The sequence below is a fragment of the Bombus pyrosoma genome, linkage group LG13, assembly GCF_014825855.1.
Source record: "Bombus pyrosoma isolate SC7728 linkage group LG13, ASM1482585v1, whole genome shotgun sequence".
NCBI lineage: Eukaryota > Metazoa > Arthropoda > Insecta > Hymenoptera > Apidae > Bombus > Bombus pyrosoma.
The window spans coordinates 9,919,897-9,937,205 of NC_057782.1; the positions used below are offsets into that span (position 1 = coordinate 9,919,897).

The 17,309-nt window shown below is 41.7% G+C and overlaps 2 protein-coding genes across 5 annotated transcripts in view; one reads left to right on the forward strand and one right to left on the reverse strand.

Moving 5' to 3' along the window:
- The window catches only part of LOC122574329 (integrin alpha-PS2), a 75,198-nt gene that overhangs the window by 48,860 nt on the left and 9,029 nt on the right, over positions 1-17,309 (reverse strand). For 2 of the 3 annotated variants that reach the window (XM_043741813.1, XM_043741811.1), the window contains exon 2: positions 4,650-4,771. In XM_043741813.1, the coding sequence (XP_043597748.1) occupies positions 4,650-4,771 (122 nt within the window). Of the gene's footprint in view, positions 1-4,649; positions 4,772-4,845; positions 5,128-17,309 lie in introns of all 3 variants that reach the window. The other variant, XM_043741814.1, reaches the window with a different exon arrangement.
- LOC122574333 lies at positions 1,362-16,545 on the forward strand. Of its 2 annotated transcripts, XM_043741825.1 has the most exons (3): positions 13,654-13,884; positions 15,287-15,734; positions 16,010-16,545. In XM_043741825.1, the coding sequence occupies exons 2-3, from the start codon at positions 15,593-15,595 to the stop codon at positions 16,414-16,416; spliced, it is 549 nt and encodes a 182-aa protein (XP_043597760.1). In that variant the 5' UTR covers positions 13,654-13,884; positions 15,287-15,592; the 3' UTR covers positions 16,417-16,545. The 2 variants fall into 2 exon arrangements, 1 of the variants encoding a protein (XP_043597760.1); XR_006319004.1 differs by lacking the exons at positions 13,654-13,884; positions 15,287-15,734 and adding an exon at positions 1,362-1,701.

Here is a 17,309-nt window from a genome sequence, read left to right on the forward strand (position 1 = left end):
TATCCCGTAGCTGGCAGTCACTTAGCTCCAGGTAACCTAATATGTCGCCGCGGGTACTTGCTGCAACGGAATGAAACGAAACAGAAACGACCAGTTTTAGCGCCGTTTGCATTTACTACAAGATTAATTCACCAACGAGTAGAGCCGCGGCAATATTTATCACAATAATCGCGACTCTGCCTATTTGTTACGATTTAAATTCCTCACTTTCGCGATACTACAAACGGAATCGATTATTTCTTCGCCAGTTATTTATCTATCTCTTGTTAATTGGAATATTCGCCGGTGATTTGAAACGTTTCACACGATAGGGTAATCGATTTAACAATTTTTACAGGTTTTAAAAGAACAAGTACATCTCGACAAGCTTGTTTCACCATAAAGTAAAACTACATTCTCCATGTACGATCAACGACTGTTCGATTAAAATTAAATATCAGTTTCCTGTACGCTTGATCAAACATCATTTTCCCAAGCGAATAGGATATCAAAATATTCAGAGTTTTGGGAATGTATGAATACGAGCAACGCTGCACGAGATTGGAAAGCTTCCCGACTGGAAAGTACCGAAGAAAAGTTAAACGATGCCCGAGAAACGAAAGTTTTCAATGCATCATACGGATATTCTTCGAAAAAACAAGGCACGGACAGGTGTCACTGCAGAGAATTCCCAGCGAGTACACCTTGGATTTTTCTTTGTCGATTTTACGAATGGAATGAACCCGTTAGCCGTATCGGTGAGTCGTAACCCTTAAACGGAAGTTGTCCTTCGCTTCCTATCCCTTAGCTCGCGATCGTTGCCGAAGGCGTATGGTTACGTCGATACTGGCGAACCGAGACAGATGTCTCAAGTATAATTCAATCGCAATGTTATTCGCAATTAATCGCAAAATTACAAACACGTCGAATAATATTCGATAAATATTCCGAGAAACAGGTCAATGCCAATTTCAATTCGAACGTCCATCCATTACGATAAAGTTATTTTTATTAACGAAAGATCGTTGAATCTTTATTCGTGACTTTTTAACGCGTTCAATCGACTCGTTTAAATCCTCCATCTGTCAAACACGCTCGCTCGTCTAATTAAAACAAACGATCGACCGAACACAGTCCTTAATAGAGGCAATTATGAATTATCGACGGCGGAGGAACGAACGACGTCGCGATTATCGCGGCCCAATTATTTCGCCGCGCTCATTAAGGGTACGTCAATTAAGCACGCGTTCGCGAGCCGAGGGACGGAGCAACGCGACCTTCCTTGAAGATCTTCAGATGGTATCCGGCAAGAAACGCCGAACCTACGTCCGCGCACGCCCGTAGGTAGAACGACCTTACGGTTTTCTGTATTAGGCAGAGTCGGCTTCTTGCGTGGATGATGGTTCCCGGTATCCCGAGACGGCTCGCCACGCCACTCCGCAGGGTGTACACCTCGAGGAGTTCCTCCGCGACGAGATGTTCGCTCGAGAACCCGAAGAAGTGACTGACCTCCGGGCAGACCCGCGCGAGATACGACTTGCTTCCTCGTACGCACGCGGAATAGCAGATACTCCAACGATTCGAATACTATTGGTTACCAGAGATCTAGAGATCGGGAGATCCGATCGAACGGAATAGACACGACCTTGCAGGCATCGATACCATCCAGCGCAGTGATACGAAATTGGATTCGAAGCCGAAGGAGATCGAGTGGAACGAAAGGTAAGAACAGCGGAATTAAATCGGGGGTGGTTTTCGATGTGACGTGTTCGACGATTGGCGCGTTGGCAGTGACTTTGATAATAAATCAAGCGCAACGTCTTATGCGATTCTTACACTCAGATTGCGGATTGTATTTTCAGTATTTTTTTCATTTTCGCTTGATAAATCTTCAGGCTGAAACGACTCCGCGCAAGCGGTTATTTTTCTCACGGGCATTTTAAAATAGTGATGAGTGAGCGTATGGCCGGATTTACATGTCGTTGGAGGCGAGCAAACGTTACATTTCGAAAATAGCCACAGTTAGTATCTCGCAACGAAGAAAACAATATTATTGGCCAAAGACTAAAAGCCGGTATGATATTCGTTTATTTCTTTTTTCAGACTATTCCATAAAATCCACCGTGAAAGAAAAATGAATTTTCAGGAACTATAAAATAAAATTGCCTAAACGTTTTAACATAAATTGTAGTTCTCTCGCTAACGTTAATAAGAAAAACAAAAGCTGCAATATTTTTTGAGAGATTCGATAAAACGAAATAAAATACTCGTGGAAAACCTCTCAATCTCGATAAAACCAGGCTATTTTCACAGCTTCCGAAAAATAAAGAACGGAAACACTCGATATAAATAAAAGAAGTCTCTCGCTAATGCAGCGAGTAATCTCAAAGAATCTATTACCAAGGCGTCGAACAAACGACGGAGAATATTCCAGCGATCTTCTCTCGCAGAAATACCCATATAATCGCATCGTAACGAAAAGTCCATGAAAATAAATCCGAAAGAAAATGCAACGCGCCTGAATCGCTGTTTTATCTCGATCTTGTTCGTACGCGATCGATTCAACCGAACCTCGTCGAGATAACAGAGAATCGGCACCGGTGATTTCCTGCCGATTGCTTTCGAACAGTCAATTACTTTCGCGCCGGCAAATTACGGGTCCGGAATCGTGCACGATTCACGAGATACGATCGTTACGAGGTGTGTAAGCACGTCTAATTCGCGGCAGCATGATATTCCGCTAATTTGCATCGCGGGCATTAACGTCGACTCTCGCTCCAACATTCTCCGCTGAAACGGAAGATCGTATCGCGGGAGAACGCGCGCGCGCTTCGTCATTATTAATTCGAATGGCTGGCTGAGGCTGAGAGATGGAAATTTATGCACGCTCGTGGCTTCGTTCGGTTTTCGCTCTTTTTATTTTTACGTTGCAACTTGTTCGACTCGGAATTGAGTCATTACGATGCTCCTCTCCTTTTTTCTTCCGCTATGAAATCCTTTTTTCGATCGTAGAGATAACGACGACGACGACGACGACGATGATGGACGATCGCTTCCTGGATTAAAGGACAAGATACGACGACTCTGGTGTGAAAATATTTAATGAAACGATCTGCTCTTCTAGTTCGAGATTTTCTTTCTTTTTGCCAGATGAGACACGGCGATAAGATTAAGATGCATTCGGTAAATTTGAGTTTTGATAGGCAGAGTGTATCTACGTACAATATGTAGATATTCGCGCAGACATAGTTCTTGTAGTCAGTCCGCTGATTCGCGAGAGAAAGACGATACCAGGCGAAGGGATAGAATTCTCTTGGATTTCCTTTCGTCTCTGCGCGACCAATTTTTCGTGTTAGATATACTTTCTAACGGATGTTCGCTTATATCGTACAACGAAATCCGACTCTTCAGTATCTGGCATTATTACGAAAGTCTCGCAACAAAAATTCCGAACAAATCAAAAGATCGTGGAATCACCTGTCGTTTACTCGGCGATACGATTTGTCGATCGGCTGACAAAATTCTCTCTGTACAACGGTCTAGTCGCGGTGCGATTTAGTCGGCTCGTAGTTTCTTTCGGAAAAAGGATCGAGCAAACGTTCGAAATCGATACGGTTAGAAGCGATAAACAGTCGAAGCGGTGGAAGGGTCAACGGCAGGGTGGGTGGAAAGTCGCCGAGAATAGAACGCTGCTCTACAACCAGTCAGCCGGTTACTCGTCGGTTGCCGAGATTACGAAGCTCCTTGAGGGCTTTGTAAGCGGGTGGAAAGCCAGAATGTGGGTCAGCGACTGTGAACAGCTAGTGGAACACGAGATACGAGCCCTCGTTAGCAACAATGTTCCCGTTGAGGTTACCTTTCAATGCCCCACGGCGGGTACGAGAGTGCAAGTGGAAGAAAGAACCGGAAAACAGATATCGGATTGAGCTACGAAACAAACTGCAAGAATTAATCCGACCATGCTTCCGGCACGCGATAAGCTATCCTACGATAAACGATTGCATTTTTCCAAGATCCTTTTGAAATTCATCCGTTCAAATATTTTTGGTTAAATTGGATTTTGGATTTTGGAAAATTGGTTAATCGACCATGCTTCCAGCTAAGATGCTACCCTGCGATAAGCGGTGGTACGTGCGATAGTCTTTTCGAGATCTGCACAAAGTTCTTCGTTTAGGTACCTTTCTTTAATCCTTCGTAAGCCGCAGGTATACTTAACAGGATCATTTTCCTTCAATACTGCTATAAATCAAATCTCGTTAGAACCGTGATAGTATGATAATGTCAGGTAATTAGAACGTGCCAGGTACCACGACAGCGCCAAATTTCGAAATGAACGAAGTAGTTTGAATAACTCGAATAATTCATTTAATCGAGTGGTTTCGCGATAAAAAATATAACGTGTTATTAATATCGCATTTGCATGAGAATTGACATGGAAGAACACAACGCGTTATCACGAAGTAAAACATATTAAATTGCTCGTGCTGCGCAAAATAATGCCAGTATGATAAGATTCCTAATCACGTACGACACTTTGTGAACCTATAAACCTAAATTTATACCGCTTGCTTTATCGTCGTTTTTTTTTTTACGGTTATGCAAAATATCGGATATATTTTTGAAAAACGAAAGTAAGTCAAAGTGAAAAATAATAAATTAATTCCTCTTACCTTTGCTGTCGAAATGGATCAGCGTGCATCGGTCATCGGCAGCGATGTCGCATTTGTAAACGGCGCCGCCTCTGTGAACGCCAACTTGAGGAGTTTCGGCCTCCGGTGCACCCACGATCGCCCTGCGAAAATGGAAACGTATCGAATCAGCCGTGAAATCCTTAAACTCGGACTCTCGAGAGAATGAAAATCGTACGTTGATAATAAAACGCAGCCGAAACGAAGGCGTTGCGTCATTAGTGCGATGGTTAATGTTAGCTGGTCATCGTTCGATATTCATTATCGTTGAGGAAAGACGATGATGCGAACGTATTTCCGAGATCGAGGTCAGTGGTCACGAGCTATTTTGAACAGTGGCGCAAGAAGTCAGTAACTGATCCGACCAACGGACGAGTTATTAAACCAGGTAACACACTTGCCACCGCAATTTTTATCGGTTTCACCGAACACATTGTTGCTGAGTGACAGTTCCATCGTACTAAAATGTGGAAATGAACATGTAGGTTTATTGAAATCAATTAGCTCTTTGTCGAGCCAGAGTTAATGAAATAGTAATTGTGAAGCGACGATTAGGTCGTAATTTAATTTGTTATTTTCTTTAATCTTCTATAGTGCCGTATCGATATTTAAACGATAGCGTTTGGAACCGATACGTATGAAATATTTCTGACAATAAATATTCATTGGAATATAACGCCAAAAGTTAATGTTAACGCATGATCGCGTGTTATTCTCCTCTTAAGTAGGTAACCGTTTGGTTCTAAAATTAACGAGGACAATTATCGTCTATAGATGTTCAATTATTTTAACGATCATCATCTTGTGCTCTAAACTACCCATTGTATTTCTTGGCTTAGAATTTAACGACTACTCCACTTTTCTAATGAACGGCTCTCCGGTTCTAGATTATCATTGAAATTATCGGAGCAAAGAATTAAAATACGACAACGTAAATCATCGTGCAATATTTGACGAGCTTTTAATATTTCGAAAACTTCTGTCTTACGAATTTGTAATTCGTAAATCGAAGAGCATCGTCAAGAATCATTTCACTGCCTCGTTAACAGTAGCGCGATAGTCTTCAGGAATTATACGACGATAGTTATCGTCTTTCCTCGTACTCGAGGAATTTACGTTTGAAACGTTGCACGAAATATCTTCTCTTGTTAACTCGTTCGACATTTTTTATTCACGATATCGGAAATTGTTTTAAAAATTAATGAAATACAGCGACGCGAATAATTCCTGATTTTAATATAGTCACACGTAGTGCTTTATTAAATATTTTCCCTCTTTTAATAAGTCTATTTTTAATTTAAACATTCCACGTTACCTCGTTAAAAACATTATCAAAAACACGTAATTTCCGGCGCTTCGTGGCAGAGTACAATCATCGCGCGTTATCATCGAATCTTTACGTCTGGACGTAGGCGTGTGCACACAATATGAAGATTGCTAGCCGAGGTAATAGATCGTATAATTACCCTGAAAGGGTGTGTCGGTCCTGGGGTTGTACTTAAAATTACCATGACCTATAGCACCATGTGATTAATACCACCTGCATACAGATGAATTTTACAACGTAAAACAACGCATTGGGATAGACAAGGGGTCATTCGTTATTCTTATTTTCTATAAATAATCGATATCGTTGAGATACACGTGAGAGAAGCAAAGTGCTGAGTGAACAAACAACGCGATTTCTAAAGCAGCCTTGCTCTTATATCCTGGCTTGCCTTGAACTTTTCCGAATAAAAATTTCTTTACTCTGCGCGTAATTCTGCAACAATTAAATCTTATCGCGATGGAGATTACTATAGGAGAAAAATAAAATTAATGAAAGGCAGGATATCAGATACTTTTCGCGTGTTTAGTTGCTCGTTCGATAAAATTTGACGATAATCTCCGAAGTCGAAAATAAGAAGGAGCAATTAAATTAGAAGTTACGTATTTGATATTAAATTTGAAGAGAATCGTCTCAACTCACGAAGCATAAAGCACTTCTGATAAAGAAAAATGACTTTCGAATATGTAGTTGTATTGCCGCAGGCTGATAAATGATGCGTAGCGTTTTATCGTCGAACAATGGACGAAACTGACGGAGAAAACGTTCGTTTCGTTGAATTTCACTTTGGGATAAAGACTCGGTTCTTTACTATGAGCAAAAGCAATATCATAAATTTCTCTCTCGCCGCGTTAATAATTATCTCTGAGTAAAAATAACGCGATCTAGAAAGCTTCCTCGAATAAATCATTATCTTGCATGCAAACAACGAAACAGAATCCTTTCAAGCGCACGAAAGTGCAAAGTATTTTATCGTTGAACACCGACCTAGAAACATTTGTTCCGTTTCTATGGATGAAAAGAAGCTCCGTTCGAACTTTCGAAGAGGCGCTTTTTTAAAGCAACTGAGACTCTTTTGTCGGCGAGATCATCGTCGTCTCCGTTCGAGGCGTAAAAATGCCACCGTTTACAGGGCAACCTTGGCATACTCCAGCTCCTAGGCTGCAGTCAGAGTGTAGGTAAAACTCGCATACGCCTGCAGAGGCGCGTTTACAACGGCTGGAGCGACGATTATGCGAGTTATGCAAGTGATTCGCAAGTCTACGCAACTCGCCGCCGGAATTGCCATGTGTCGTTTTGATAAGAACAAACGGTAACCAGCGATGAACAGGGACGAATCAATCAACTCGTTGAATCCTCTGATGAAGATTTCCAGCTTTCGCGGTTCCTCTTATCCGAACGAATCATTCTACTTCCCAGCGAACGAAATTATTCTACGATGTAATCGTGAAATTCGATGCATTTGATCCGCTGCGATGAGCAAATGGAAAATCATTTTCATCGCGGAGGGTTGTTGCATCCGAATTGTTATCCAACGAAATTCGATCCATTTACGACCTCGATGCCCAACGGATTCGCGGACACGCCGCGTTAATAGCAACCGTGGGTCGAACCTGACGAGGACTTAAGCTCGCCCACTCTATTTTTTTCTGCAATCGTGAGGAACTGCAGTCACCAATATGTGACGCATGCACCAGAACAGGAATGCAGGGGCGAACCGGTCCCACAGGATACCGCGAATACAAACGTTTAGAAATCCTTCTTTTCTCTCGCTATCGTCAACCTTTCCGTTTTTTTCCCTGCAAAGATAATTTAATAATTTACCTTTTATCCGTGTGCCTTTCATCGATTCTAGCAATTACTCGATTACAACCGCGCAACTTCTCGCAAATGGTTTTAAAATTCGCAGCTAGAATTGCTCGTCGGAAAATCTATCGGTCGCCAAGAAATTGTATAATTCCCTCTCGTCCATATTAATGATTATTATTTAGCTTATTTTTCTGTTCGTCGGTCTGTCCAAAGGTTTTTCTTTCATTCATCGAACGATACCCTACGTGATTACCGAGTGTGCTTAACGTGTACAGGTTTCCCGGTATATTACGTTCAATTACCTAATAACACCTGATTAAGGAAATTATTTTCTTCTTTTTAGCATATTTTTCGGCAAAAAACCACTATTCCTGGTTTTTGAAGTTTGCACGTTTTAATTTTATTACCATAGTGTCTCGCTTGGCTTGCTCGCTTCTCTTAATTTAATATTCGCTTGCCTCTGCAATATTTATTTCCCCTTTGCCCGTTAAATGCTAGTACCGTTATCAGTCGTCACGAACAGGATTCGACGATAGTTCTATTCAGGTGTGTCAATCTCGCGGATAGTCGTGACAGTAGGCGGTAAAGATGGTTCGTGGCAAGCGGCAGGTTAAGCGAGGACAAGCAACCTGACATCGAGGGAAAGTTGAAACGCGTTGATTTATACAATGTCGATCCAGTTTGGAGAACAATTTAGATTCTTTTTTATTCGATCCCCGCTGGATCCAGTCTTTATACGGCTGACGATAAAAATGACAGGTTACAAACCTCGGATCGCTATTTCAGATCGTTCGGTACAGGTTTCACGTCTCGATACAGCTTCTTGTTTCCTAAAGATTTTATACAGGGTGCGGCCGAAAGTATCGTATAAGTGGACAACGGTATAATTGACAAGTTACAAGTTACAAGTTATAGACTTCTGTTGCACGAACACCTTGTACGATTCCTACGATTTTAGTTCGGCAATCGGTATAATTTGCCATATGTCCATGTACATAGATGGACGCGCGGATACAGACAGCTGCACTCGATGTTTCAAACTCGACGATTTTCAATGATTTCTACGGTACAGTTTCGAGGAAGATTGCAAACCCATTTCTCAAATTTGTGGTGATTGAAAAACATGTGCGGATGCGTGTGCAATATGTTCGATCGTCTCAGATTTATTGGATGCCGAGGCCTCGCTACGTGCTAATGAAAGCCTGCAGCTGCACCGACAAACGCGCAGGTGCAATGATTTAGCATCTTCTAAATTAGCTCGAGAAACGATTCGTGAGTGCACTTGGCTCGTGAATTTTGATGGAAACTCGTGGTCTGAGGAAATACCCCTGCTTTTAAGTAGAATTTTATTGTTCGAAATACGCTTTAATCTTCAGTTTTGTTTTACTTTATATCTGTAACGATCGCAAAAGCCCTATGAGATTCTGTGTAGAAAATATATATGGAAAGTATCGTCGTAACAACGTTGTCTCGTCTATGAGAAAAGAATAGAGAGAGAACAGTACGAAGATCCAAACACACGGACGACGCTAAAATAACACAGTAGCTGCTGACATACCGATCCTAACGAGCGTGAAGCTGCAAACGACTCAATAACATCATATCGCCACAGAGCACTTAATTCGATCGGAATTTCAATTACGACCAGCAAAAAGGAACGGGGGCACACGGGACTCTTTTCTCCGTGAAGTCGACTGGTTGAATAAATCAACAGTGAACGCGTACCCTATGAAAACACTCGATGCCTGCTGGCAATCAACATCTATGACTACATCAACGAATCAATAAATAAATCAATCAAGAGATCGAGGCAACGATCGAGCAAGAAACTTCGTACAAATTACGAGAAAGCTAGTCCGCGGTGTCGATCTTGTTTAAAAGCCAGCGTAATCGTGCTTTCCAATTATTTATTCTAGTCGTATATATCCGTGATTCGTGTCGAAATTCCTCGTAGAACAGCTACAAGTAGATTACGTAAGAAACTTCAAAAGCATCGATGTAGAAATCTGATTTGGAAATTTGTGAATGGAGTGGATTTAGCGTAAAATGCGAATTCAACTGGACGAAGCACGTAGTTCCATTTTCACCGCAAATACTAGAAACTTTTCAGCCAATTCGACGTTCATATCCGACAGTTTCCTAATCTCTGAAATCGCGAAAGTAACAGAAGTCTGTCTAAGCAAGATTTCGCAAGAACGCGGTTCCGTATTTCTCTCGTGATCCTCCCGCTTCCCCCGGCGATGTTTCTCACGCATCTCGCGGCGCGTATAAATTTGTCGCGGATTCGCCGCGTTTTCAGCGATCAAAGCCGGAGATTGCACGGGACGGACGGGTCTCGTTGCCGCGAATGGAGCCGTCCGATTTTGCCAAATACGGCGATTACAAATGCGCGTCTGTCGCGTCGCGATATAAGTCAATACGACGGCCTCGCGTGCCGCGACGCCAAAGGGACGCCGATGTTCGCCCGGCTCTCTAATTCATGCACGGCCGCGATTTTTCCGCGCGATACACGCCGCTATTTTTACGCCGCCGTCGTTGTCCGTTCGCGCAAAAGGCCACAACCTGTCCCGGCGATACCTCTTCGTCCAGCAACGATGGATTTATTTATTGGCCCATTGAAGCGTTCGTGCACGCTCATTGCACCCATGCGCGAAAAAATCACCTCTCCTGCGTATAAAATACGCTTGGTGCTGATTTATGGCGCTGGGACGGATGGTCTTATTCGTGATTTAGGGACGACAACGAAGTGAATGCGATTGGTAGCTCTCTAAGATGCTTAATTTGAATTTTATGGTCTTTAATTTAAGGCAATGCCGAGTTTCGATTGTCATAGACAGCACACGGTCGATATACCGAGGTTGAAGAAGATCTAATCTCAAAGAGCAAAGCGTCCGAACGATGACAATTCGCATAACAAAGATTCTACTGCATTTCAACGCTATGCGTGGGTGTCGCGTGAAACAATGGAAGTTTTGCAGCCTCCGCGTAGACTGATCACGTAGATTCAAGGTTGCAGAACAAGCATGATAGATAATCGATACTTGTTTCGTTTAATCGCGTGTCCGCCTAAGTTCGATCCGACGATAACGATCTCTCGATTAAAATAAATTGAATCGTAAAAGCAACCCGTAGGAGAAGGATCTAAATTTTGACAATGGGTCGAATAATTATGTGTTTTTCCAACGGAAAGACTTCGTTCGATCTAGCCTTCAGCTGCAGCAATGTTGAATATCTGCATCCGAATATACGTTATATCGTAGAGAAAGGAACATTTAATTCACCGACTTCCTTCCGTCACAACTGTCATAATCAAACAGAAATCCGTGTATGCGCATAAAGAATGACGATTGTAATGCAATCTTAGTATTTCAAGCCGGAAATCACGTAACACTTTAAGTCCCTACAAAGGGAAGTGCCTTCTATACGCCCATGAAAAGCATCCGACGCGTCACGTAAAATCTGATATCCTCTCTTATGATGAATTTCATTCACAATCAGTTAGGCTTGTCATTTTTTCAAACGGATAATTGAAAGGTAATTTCCTTTATCTCAGTTTGTTTCAATATTTTTCGGACTGCATGATCGTTCTTTAAAAATTAACTACCAATAAATAATTTATTATCACCATCGCATAGAAATTTCGCCAACGCATTCAACGTATATCTCCAATAAGAATTCTTATCGTGATTTCAGGAAACGTCATAGAAAGTTTTAGATATAGGAAGATTAAGCAGAAATGATAGATTATCCGCTAAAAGTTGTTCGTGAAGAATCGTCTATCGTACTAAGCGAGTGTAGTGTGGCATAGTGTCTGTAGTATTTATCGCTAAAGAGATAGAAGACAGCTGGAAGTGAGAACATAGCCGATTTTTGGAATGAATGCTCGATTAAGGTGTAGAGTTCAGCGAACTCGAGATGTTCCCGTGGAGCGTACATATGGTAATGAGCATGTGCGTGCTAGGAAATTTAAAACCAGGTAGAAGACGCCTTCCGCACGATATGTACATGCAACTCGGCTGCATTATCGCTGAACAGAACGAAATTCCGTTAAAACAGCTGTGTCGAATTGTTGCGAAATTTCTTCCTCAGGCTAGTGCGAATATCTCGGCGAGATTCTAACGAACTCGAATAAAACGGTCGTGCAATGAAACGCGACACGCTCATGGAATTAATTATAATGTCATTCGCGCTACGTATTGGATATTTATAACACTGACAATTCCGCGAATTGATCTTATTAATTGCGATCTCGTAAAGCGCCAGTACGAATCGATATTTTCTATGGATTAAAAGACAAACAACAATCTATAGAAACTTGTACAATCATATTTAAAAAAATTATTATATGATATAAAATATATGCTTGTGATAATTGAGAAAAAGTATTCCTATTGAAAAGTCCATGATCGATACTTTCTCCGAATAATGCAGCGAAGAGAATCGCAAAGTACGAGGGGGTTGAACACCCCCATGGCCTACTTTTCCAAACATGCCAACTCAACGAGAGATTTCGCAAGTCTTGTCGTTCGATTTCAAATGGACATGGATCGTTCTAAAGTTCCATTGTGCAACCGGAATTTAGGGACACGCAACGCGCGCGTCTTGACGCGCGATCAATCGATGACGCAAGTGGAACGAAGGCGTATCGACGTCGAGGCTCTCCGCTACTTTATAAGGAGCACCACCTCACTGACGCTCGCGACTTTCACTGTGAGCGAAGCTTCGATCACCCGAAGCGAAATCGCACGTACACGAGCGTGCCGGGTCACTCGATGTACGAGCGTTGATTTATGAAACAGCTGACGCGAAGGGTGGCTCTTTCTGTTCGCCATAGAGGGTGAATCCTCGCGAGGAGAAAGAATTTCATTCTGTTTAAAATTTCGTTCGTTTGCAACATTATTCTGTGAGTAACACAGTGACGTTGCTTCTTGGGACCGACAGCGAAGCTGGAATTATTTTATTTGCGCTGAACTACGAACGAACTTTTTGAAAAATGCTAAGAATTTTAAAGTTAGATTTGTTAACTATTTATTGCGTAATTTCCGCTACTAGAACTGCGATTTAACGCAACACCTAAAAGTCGACAGAGAATAAATTTCGGCAGGTGACTAATTACATATTCATCTGTTAATCGCGCATACATAATATGCACAGTTATCAGAACGCATCGCCACGCGCGGATTGTATTCTAATTAAGCGCCGACAAAGAGAAAATTTCCGGGTGCGTGGTAATTCCTCGGCAGGAAATATCAGCGCCAAATTGGAATTTTAATGTTCTTTTAGACATACGACAAGAAAAACAATTTCATACGTGACAGTCGAAAACCAGCAGCCCGAAACTTCTTTGTGTCCAATTCTCGATAAAACTTTTTCAAGTAAAATTGTGCCAACGCGACTACGTTATTTATTGGAAAAGATCGCTTGGAAACTTTCTAATCGCCGTATAATCTGAGAAATCTTCGCGATTCAATTAAAATTTCATTACCATACAATTTTCATAAATAATTACCATACGTTTATTCCAAAGTAAATATCAAACCATACTGATCCGGCCACCAATGATCATGAATTCTTGCGAAATTAGCCGCGTATCGAATTTCATGGAGGAAAAAAGTATGGCTTTCCTTTCTAGGATCGGAAAGTCTTCGATTCTATCTCGGTCACGAGCAATTATAGATCCAATTGAACATTCCTCGAGCGTAATTTACATCTGGCGGTAGTATAAGCATGCGAGGCGGAACGTATGACTGTCTTTGAATGAATTCAAGGCCATTCAGCGGCTTCGATTAGCGATCGAGATTAACTGTGTCTCGTTCTTGCGTGAATTTACAATTCACTCGTGTCATTCGCACAGATAAAAACGCACTCGTCTTATAAAATTCCCTTCAGTTGGATAGTTTCGAGCTTAAGATTTGTCGCGAGCAAAAATTAAGCCTTCGACGTCGTTGAACGTCGACATGCTTCAATGGCGAATTAAGTGAGTGTTTAATTCTGAGAAAGTTACATAAAAGAGCCGGATGAAATAATTTGTTTCGTCTTGGAAATCTTAGAATTTCACGACCTTCGATCGCGTTTTTTACCGTAAGTACGATATTGACGAATTTACGATCAAAAGTTTCATAACGAGCGTTGAAAAAGTCCAAGAGAAGCAAACAGGAATTTAGCGACTTTCGTTTCCATCAATCTGTACGTGTTCAAGCGACTCTTCTAGATAAGCCGACACGTATGGCCAAGACTGTGGTGAGAAAACGTGCACGTGGACACCAGACTTGGCAAAACTCGTGAAATCTCCACGTTCGCATTGGTCACGTTTGAGACCTTGCGAATTCATACGTTGCTCTGTTATTGTTCTTATCAGACAACTGTTTACTCGATTACATCAGCCTCGTTGCTAATAAAAGATATCTGTATGGTAAACGCTGGCAGTTTCTCCGAACCAGACTTTAAACAAGCCACTTCGTCTCAGGACAGGAAAGATTTTTGTTACTCGAGCTTTAAAAATTCTTTATCGTTTCGTGGAAAATCTGCCTGATCTATAAACAATTCTCTACAAACGATATTTTCCTCTTTAGTCTTTTAATACCTTTAGTACTACTATCTTTTCTAATTCTACTAGAACGAGAATGTGTTATTTTTAATTGCAATTTATCTTATTTATTATTCGAATATCTTCATTTTATCATCGCGATAATTCGCCGGAATAAAAGAGAAGGAAAATAGAAGAGAACGGAAGGAATGACGGCGAGACGGAAGGAATGCAATAAATTGTGGCGTTGCATTGTCGTGCAATAAATAAGTGGCTGCGATGTACATGATCGAGAATAGAGAGTCGCATTCGTAGCTCGTACGCAACGAGATCAATCACGAAGGGAACTGGGTCTGGACGAGCAGATTAATTGGTCGATCTTAATCGCATTAATAAAAGAACGAATTAATCAGAATCGTTTCATCTGCAGTTACGATGCAACGACCCACTTCCATACGCGGTATATGAACAATGCAACGGCAATTGCGTACGTATGTGACATCTCTTATGGTATTATCTATCTGGCCTATCAGATTCGAACGAATCCTGCTGCGGAATTTTATCGCCGATTTCGAAGAAGCTTCTTCGTCTGTCTCGAGAAAGCGTACGTTCCTTCCGTATTGTTAATCGGGAAGTTGGACGAGCAACTAAAAATAACTGGAAATTAAATCGTAGTAGACTTACACGGTACAGTGTGGCCTTTGTTATCCGAACACCTACTCTTCAAATATTTTATTATAGTTACATGATTTGTCTTATTTTACTTATTTAACTTTTGTCTCTTTCCATCTCGCTCTTCAAATTTAAATTCTCACCCCAATTACTCCTTACTGTTCATAGATTCCATTTCTCCCTTTCGCTTGCTTTTCTTCTCGCGTTTTCTATTTTTTTCTATTAATTAATTTCCATTTTATCAATTTCCATTTTCTCAAATTTTCGAATTTCCCTGCTTTCCAGTGTCTGCTTTGCAATCGTATACGTTGCTTCGGAAGATTACACAAATTTTCGAATTCAGCTGCATAAACACAGGAACAAGTTACTCGATCCAGCAGCGTTCAATCGATTATAACAAGGATAGTTGGAGAGAGGAACTGTAAATCATCGTACGGGCGGTCATAAAATGGTTTCCCCGTTCTTCAAGCCACGTTCCTCTTATTGACGGAACTGGGCAGCACTCTGAGGAAACATGTGTTGCGCCAAGTCTGCCGAATAACAATGCAATTCCGTCGGGAAGGCGCATAGGTGCGAGCATTTCGTCGCCATATGGTGGACAGAACAACTGGTAGTATTCGTGGAATAGACACGGAACGGTCGGAAGACACGAACCGAAACGACATGCTGCAGATTTCCGATGACAAGCTGTGGCCTCGAACAGACGGAAGTCCGGGAAAACCAGAATTTCCACGTACATCGGATATACCGTACAAAATTTTGAAACACGTGATCGAACCTTCCGAGTCCAAAACTAATCGCCAAGGATCTAACATTCGGAGTCTACCCACCATTTCAAAATCCATCGTATTTAACGCGTGAAATTATTTAGCTGTCTAAGCTTCCTTCTAATCTGCCGAAAGTTTCAGAATTCCTTTTTGTTCGTAGAAACAGCATCGATCGCACGGCATGGCAGCCAAACGATGATATATCATTACAGCTATTCTGACGATAATCTCATTGTTTTAGGTTTCGAACGGCAGTATGGCATGCAGGTCGATAGAAATAGTTCTGGACACACCTACGCGGTGATTCTATTCGCTGTGTTTACAGCGCATAACACGTACGGCTTGGATATTCCCGTGTCGACAGTCGCAGGCCGCAATGGTGATTTCAACCGTATCGTGAATCACTCGGTAGCACCGTACGTGATACCGACACGCGATACTCGCTGTCAATTCGCGTTACGTCGACGACCCCCGTGTGTCGCTGATCCACGAATTGCTATAAAAACCGCGACCAAGCATCCTGTGTGCGACCTACGTCTGCACGTGCGCCATCGATCCACGTGGGTGCTTCGAGACGAATCGCCACGCTGTAATTACAACGTTCGCCTGTCTTTTGGTGATTTACCTTCGACGATCGGATCGCGATGATCGCGTGATAAACGCGAGTTTTAATTATTGCCACAAAGTCTGAGACTCGCCTTTTTACGCCAGCCTGTATATGCAGATTTCACGGTACTACGTTAAAACTTGTTTGGAATAAAAATTGCACCTCTGAAAATTAATCAAACCGTGTTTGCTTTTACACGCTACCATCGATTAGGTCTGATCGATTCATTCGTTATATGGAACTATGGAAAAAGGCAATAATAAATAACGGAGGGATTTAATAACAGCCATTCGACTCTAAGGTGGTCGGAAATGCGCTTCTAAATCACTTAACGAGCCGTTTCAATTGCACTCTCACGTTGCCAATGCTTAATGACTTTCACGTACGAGTCATTACGTCACTCACGTCACTAGGAAACGAGCTGCGGTACGCACGTGACGTAAAAATCGCGTAAACACACACTGGCGGTCATCTGTTAAGTCACGTTTAGCAGAGTAGCTTCGAGAATAATTACGGAACATCAGCTGGCAACGATTAATTACGGAAACCGAGCGTGCTTCTCCGTGGATTAATTTGTGTAATGGAAAAAATACTTGCGATGGAGTAATTAATTTCAGGTGTATCAAATTTTTGCCTACAACGAGTCTTAATTCAAGTTTTATTTTTTACCTTACTGTAGAAATTTTACTGTTGTAAAATTATACGAAGCGAAATAATACGAGGGAAATAATTTGCAAGCGAAGCAGTGTTTTCTAATTGTCAACCTCATCTTGCAGACTTTCATACGCGGCAAAAAAGAATTATAGATGTTCGTTAAAAAAGATTAAGGCCATCTCCGTAATATAAGATTTATTACAATCCTTGAACAATGATTCGTGGTACCGCCCTACGTACAAAAAGCCGTCAAACTTTCTCCAAACTTTTCTTCCATACG

Coding starts and splice junctions, on each gene's coding strand:
- LOC122574333 (XM_043741825.1), top strand. CDS start 15,593: ATGGTGGACAGAACAACTGGTAGTATTCGTGGAATAGACACGGAACGG. Junction 15,735..16,009: donor GGGAAAACCAGAATTTCCAC/GTACATCGGATA, acceptor TCATTGTTTTAG/GTTTCGAACGGCAGTATGGC.